The sequence below is a fragment of the Lathyrus oleraceus genome, chromosome 4 (genome assembly GCF_024323335.1).
Source record: "Lathyrus oleraceus cultivar Zhongwan6 chromosome 4, CAAS_Psat_ZW6_1.0, whole genome shotgun sequence".
NCBI lineage: Eukaryota > Viridiplantae > Streptophyta > Magnoliopsida > Fabales > Fabaceae > Lathyrus > Lathyrus oleraceus.
This window is the reverse complement of record NC_066582.1, coordinates 252,944,779-252,951,268: the sequence shown is the minus strand read 5'-3', so window position 1 is coordinate 252,951,268 and position 6,490 is coordinate 252,944,779. Positions and strand designations below refer to the sequence as shown.

At 27.7% G+C, this 6,490-nt stretch overlaps 1 protein-coding gene across 1 annotated transcript; it reads left to right on the top strand.

Moving 5' to 3' along the window:
* The first annotated feature begins 1,814 nt into the window (after window positions 1–1,814).
* On the top strand, window positions 1,815–4,653 carry LOC127135412 (uncharacterized). Its single transcript, XM_051062131.1, has 7 exons — window positions 1,815–2,157; window positions 2,611–2,697; window positions 2,821–3,009; window positions 3,403–3,567; window positions 3,820–3,873; window positions 3,948–4,094; window positions 4,175–4,653. The coding sequence occupies exons 1-7, from the start codon at window positions 1,954–1,956 to the stop codon at window positions 4,556–4,558; spliced, it is 1,230 nt and encodes a 409-aa protein (XP_050918088.1). The 5' UTR covers window positions 1,815–1,953; the 3' UTR covers window positions 4,559–4,653.
* Window positions 4,654–6,490: the final 1,837 nt, after the last annotated feature.

Below are 6,490 nucleotides of genomic sequence, written 5' to 3'. Positions count from 1 at the left end.
AGTGTCGGAAGAGCCGGCTCTAACTAATTGATTTAAATAAAAAATAGAATTAAAAGAAATATGTGATTAAATAGAATCAGCCACGCCGACTATAATAATAGAACAAAATATAATTTAAAATTTATAAAGTAAATAGACTCGGCTTAGCGGAATCTAAGTAAATAAATAGTAATTAAAAAATAATGCTACGCAATGGAATCGATCGCACCGACTCTAAATAAATTAATTAAATATTATTTAAAGATAACAAAACAAGTAGAGTCGGAATGGCTGACACTAATAAAAAAAAATCGGTTTTAAAAAAGGTACTTAAATAGAGTCCGTTAACGTAGGCTTAGCCGACACTAATAGTGTCCGTGTTAGTGGTCGACTCTAAACTTGGAGGCTAAAATGACATATTCTAGTAGTGTATAACTAACAATAATAAAATTAAATAAGTATATAAATAAATAATTAAAGGAATTAATCTCTTAATTGATTAGCTTCGGCCAAGGCCGAGGCTATAGTTAAATAAATTTAAAAATAAAAAATTTAAAAAATAAACCTATTACGTCCACCGTTGATGAATTAAATCCGACATTAATTGCGTTGGCATTAGGGCTGACGCTAAAATATTGAAGCTAAAATGTTTTTTTTTTTCTTGTAGTGAAAGTAAGTGAGAATGTGGTGCTCAATGAGGCGAGGCTAATTATGAGTTAATTCCAAATTTCCTATCATAGATACTCATTTTAGGATACTCTTAATTTTAACCAGCCATTGAAAGTATGTTGTGTTTCTACCCCTATGTGAATTTTGCAATTCATGACTTTTTCGACCAATATTGATTTTGCGAGTTAAAGGGCATTATTCAAATTCATTTAGGCTTGTATGAATTTATTATTTAGATGTTTCATGATTTTGGGGTTCCTGTATTTCTTTTTTAAAAAGTTATCCTTTTAAAAGCAAATTTATCCAATAAAATATATATTTAAAAGCATATTGTTGACAAAAAGTGTTTTGATTACTTAAAAAGAATAATCTTGAATAATTATATATTAGTAAAATGTAAAATGTTTTGGAAAATTATTTATTTCGAAATATTAATGTTTTTTCCCTTAATAGAAAATATTAATTAAAATAAATACTTATATTTCACCTCGGATACTAAGACAAAAAGTTGTGCACACTTTGCAATTTTGTAAATAGAAATATATTATTGTTGGAAATGGAATTTATGACCATTACAATTTTTTCTCACAAATATTAGTTTAACAAACATAAAAAATGACGTATTTTTCATGATATTTTTCTTTACCTCGCATAATAAACCGAGGTAAAATCATTTTTTCAACTGATGTAAAATTATTTTTTCGTAGTAGTATTTCGTAAATATTTTAATAATTAGTTTGACCAAAAATAATTTGATTATTAAATGGTATAATATTGAATAATTATCTATTAATAAAGTATAAAATATTCTTTGAAAATATTTATTTTTTTAATCAATATTTTTGATTTCTTTTGTTTAATGATAAACCAGTGTAATATAATCCAATAGTGACCTCCTATATATATAATTAAAGATGCATTGAACATATTCATAAATATTTTACTAAATAAATTTGACCAAAAATGATTCGATTACTTTAAAAAGTATTGTATTTACTAATTATGTATTAGTAAAATATTAAATATTTTTATTTTTATTTTCTTCCTAATTTGTGTTTAGGATTCTTTTTATTCAATGAAGAAATATACACTTTAACATAATATATTATAAATATGAAGCTTGGTGTGTCTCTCTATCTATATATATTTCTTTGGTGCTAGCACAATAAATTGAATTTCTCGTTACTCTTCTAGTCATATTGATATTTCTGTCTATATGGATTTAGACCTTTTTTGAAGCAGAAATCAAAATCTAGAAACACAAAAGCTTGTTTAGTTAATGTAAGAAGACAACACAAACCAAAAATGGTCTTTAGCTCTTCAATCAGTTGTCTCCTCATATACATTTTTATTGTTGTTTCATTTGTTTCTCCTATTAATTCTTTAGAAACACGAAATCAACAATCAATCAATCAAACTTTTCGATCAGAGCAAGAACTTCAAAAATTGAAAAAGACAATAGCTACACGTCTTCGACAAATCAACAAGCCTGCGGTTAAGACAATTCAGGTATGTTAAAATAATTTTTTTAACATCATTAATTATTCTGTTGGATGAATGAATTTTCAGATGTAATATAATTTAAGATTATAATTCAAAGTGTACATTATAAATCACATTATTTGAAATCAAAAGGTGTTTTGTTAAATCTGAATATATAATATCACATAAGCCTAATAATTTGAAACTTATTAGATTATAAAATATGAATCTTGTCGGTATATATTTCAAAATTTTAAAATAATCACATTTGTTTATCAAATTTTTTAAAATGTTGCAAACATGGGCTTAAATTTTTCAAATCCTCCAAATATCTTTTTTCGACAATGTTTTTCGTGTGAACTATATATGAAAAATTAAATATAAAATGTATTTAAATGGATAAATAATCATGGAGAAATATTAATTTATCCAAACACATTTTTTAGTCTTGAAGCCTAACTTTTGCGCTCTCTTTTGCAGGTTCCAAATGGTGATATCATAGATTGTGTTTTGATTCATAAACAATTAGCTTTTGATCATCCTTTATTGAAAGGACAGAAACCAATGGTATATTCTTTGTTTTGCTAATATAAATAACAAAAAAATTGAAATTAATTAATTTTTAAGTTAAGAATGCTATTATATTTCAACCTTATAAAAGATTTTTTTTTGGCATATTTTTATATACAGGATCCTCCAAAAAGTCTAAAAGAGCATAATCAAATCGACAATACGAGTGACTTTAAATTATGGGGCTTATATGGTGAATCATGTCCCGAAGGAACAGTTCCAGTTAGAAGAGTAACAGAACAAGACATGTTAAGAGCTTACTCTATTGATAGCTTTGGAACAAAGGCTGCTAATCGCTTTCCTCATGAAGTATGCAATCACTTAAACTCGATAATTTCTCTATCAATATCTTTCTTTTTTTCATTTGTGTATTTTTTTTTATGGTACATAAGGATTCCTATGATATTTATATTTTACACAGTTAGTTAATCACAACAGTTAATTCTTTTATATTTTTCATATGAATGGTTGTGGTATTCGGAAAATATAAAACTCCTTTACACTATCACTTCATAATAATTAAAATCTGTAGTATTTTTTAATGTATCCTTTTGAAATAATTTTTTTTTAATTGAAATGACATAATCACAAGTAAAATCATTGGGTGAGCTACTAAGATTTTTATGTGCATATTCAATTTTTTCCTTGTATTTTTGGGTTTTCATCGAAGTTATAAAATCTGTTCTTGTTATTGTTGAACAGCATGCAGTTGCTTTAGTGGACAAGGATGAGTTCTTTGGAGCAAAAGCTACCTTCAACATTTGGAGCCCCCATCTGGATAGTCAAAATGAATTCAGCTTGTCTCAAATGTGGCTCGTCTCTGGTTCATATGGAAAAGATCTCAATTCCATTGAAGCTGGTTGGCATGTTAGTTATTATCATTCACTCTTTTCCTTTTCCTACTAACTCAACATGTTGAACAACAATATCTTTATTTTTTTATATATATCTTTACATTAATAATGCATTCAAATAAAACATATTTATCCAAAAGCATTCCGACGAGATGATAAGAAATATCTTTCAGGAAGAATTTTACCGTCTAATATGATCATTTCCAATTTACGTTTTCTATTATTTTAATCTTTTATATTAACCAACCAATCTAATTTTATGCAGATCTACCCGCGACTCTACGGAGACGATCGTCCTAGATTTTTTATTTATTGGACGGTAAGAAAATAAATTCAAATAATTTATGAATTTGTAAGAAAATTACAAACATCATATCAAACAAATATTTGCAGGCTGATGCATATAAAAGCACCGGGTGCCACAATTTATGGTGTCCAGGCTTTGTTCACACTAACCAAGATTTTCCAATTGGTGCTGAACTCCCAAAACTTTCTTCGTATAAAGGACAACAATTTTCTATTACTCTAAAGATATCGAAGGTAATATCTACATTGTTCCGCTCTCGGTGAAATCAAATAATGTACTCTAACTTTGATTATGTTTTTATTTTTGTGTGAAGGATAAAAACACTGGAAATTGGTTGCTTGGATATGGAGATGGAGATGGAACTACAATTGGGTACTGGCCAGCCCCCTTGTTCACACACTTGAAGTATCATGCAGATGAAGTTCATTTTGGTGGAGAAATAGTGAATGCAAAATCAAGAGGTTCTCATACTTCCACGGCTATGGGGAGTGGTCACTTTGCTGAAGAGGGTTGGGGAAAAGCTGCATATATTAGAAATATGCAAGTTATAGATTCTGATGACAACTTGATTCCGTTAGCAAATCCCACATATTTAGCATCAAATCCAAATTGTTATAATATACAAGGAAAGACTAGCCCAAAGTGGGGGGATCACATTTACTTTGGTGGACCTGGCAAGAGTGAGAAATGTCCCTAAACAAATACTGAATATGATAGAATAAGAGCTATAAATGTCAAATAAATTATAATAACACTAAAAAATAAAATAAAATACACTACCTTTATTGATAATATATTCTCAATTTCTCGGGAAGCATTTGTCATTATAATTATTACTATATTTTTACTTTCAATAGTTTTTGTTCATATATATATATATATATATATATATATATATATATATATATATATATATATATATATATATATATATATATATAAAGAGTAATTGAAAAATTCAAGGAATGTTCAAACCTTATACCAAAGGAAGACGTATTATGACACAACAAAGAGATGATCCACTTAATCATTCTGCCTTTGACACACTACACATTACACACCCCACCACACTTCCACCTGAATAACTCCACCCTTGCTAAGGCTTATCCATGTAGATAGCTTCTCATGCAACAATAGCTAAGAAAAAACTAAAACCTTAGAAGGCGCACATCTATTCCAATAATTGGCATGTCCCAAAATAACACAATGAGACCTACGCTTTTCTCCCACCTCAGAGGAGGACATAAGATGATAAGTTGAATGAAACAAGAACATGTCCTTAGGATCATGAGACCAACCTAAAACATCCTTCTAACCCTTCTTAATCATTCCTTCCATAGTACTGATCAGACCACCCAACATGTCCTCCTCCAAAATACGTAAGATCCACCTCCACCTAAAATTCTAAATCCAAGTACCTCATTCCTAGTATCCTATTCTACCCACCTGTTGATTATTTTTCTCAAAAATAAGAAACATACACTCATAAATAACAAAGATTTGATCCGTCCACAATCACTCATCATTGAATAATTGGTATTAAACATGTTCCTAACCTATTTACAAATTGAGGATGCGAACCAATCTGAAGAGTCTACAACTTTAGAGCCAAGAAAAGACACATCCGCAACTAGAGAAAAACCCTTATGAGATTCCCGTCCCTACCCCTTTGACGCGACCTCGCCACCAAAAACTATACCTCTTAGAAACAACCTCCTTCCACATGCACTTCCATGAGTTTCCAACTCCACTTGCTAAGGAGAGCCAAATTACACCGCCTCAAGTTGATAACACTTAATCCTTCCAAAACCTTTGCTCGACACAAATCCTACCGTTTGACCCATGCAATCTTGTTCTCACCCTTGGACCCCTCCCCCAAAGAAAATGTCTTTTGACCTAGGGATGTTCATGGTTCATGAACTGCACTGGACCAAACCACATTTATAATTAAGTTCAGTTTATAATAACCATTTCAATAAAAATGCAATTAACTGTTAAAATAGTTTCAATTCGTTTAAAACTAGTTTATAATTAGTTTGTGTTTATAAAACTAGTTTATAATCGGTTTGCAATTATAAACCAATTTTATAATTTGAACTCTTTTAAAATCAATTTTTTTAATTTCATAAAAAATAATAAATTTAAAATTCTTTTTTTATAATATTTGAAAATATTTATTTAAAAAAAATCTTTTATTTATAAAAATTAAATTAAATTTTTTATTTTAACAGTAAAAGAACATATTTTTTTTAAAAAAAATTATTTTAATTTTAATTTTTCGGGAAAAAAAACCAGAATACTTTTTTTTGCAAAAAAAGTAATTTCAGAATAAAAAATTATATATTTTTTCTATGTAAAAAGTTTTAGAGTAATAAATTTTAAAATTTGGGAAATAATTTCACTACAAAAAGTATTTTTATTTTGGAATTTTTATTTTTCAAAAAAAAATCCAGAATTTTTTATTTAAAAAAGGAATAATTTTTTATTTTTCTAAAAAAATATTTTTTTATTTCAAAAAACTATAATTTTTTATTTTTCTGAAAAAGTAATTATTTTATTCCAAATTTAATTGTATTTTTTTAATGAATAAAAAAATAATTATTTTCAGAAAAACAATATTTTTTATTTT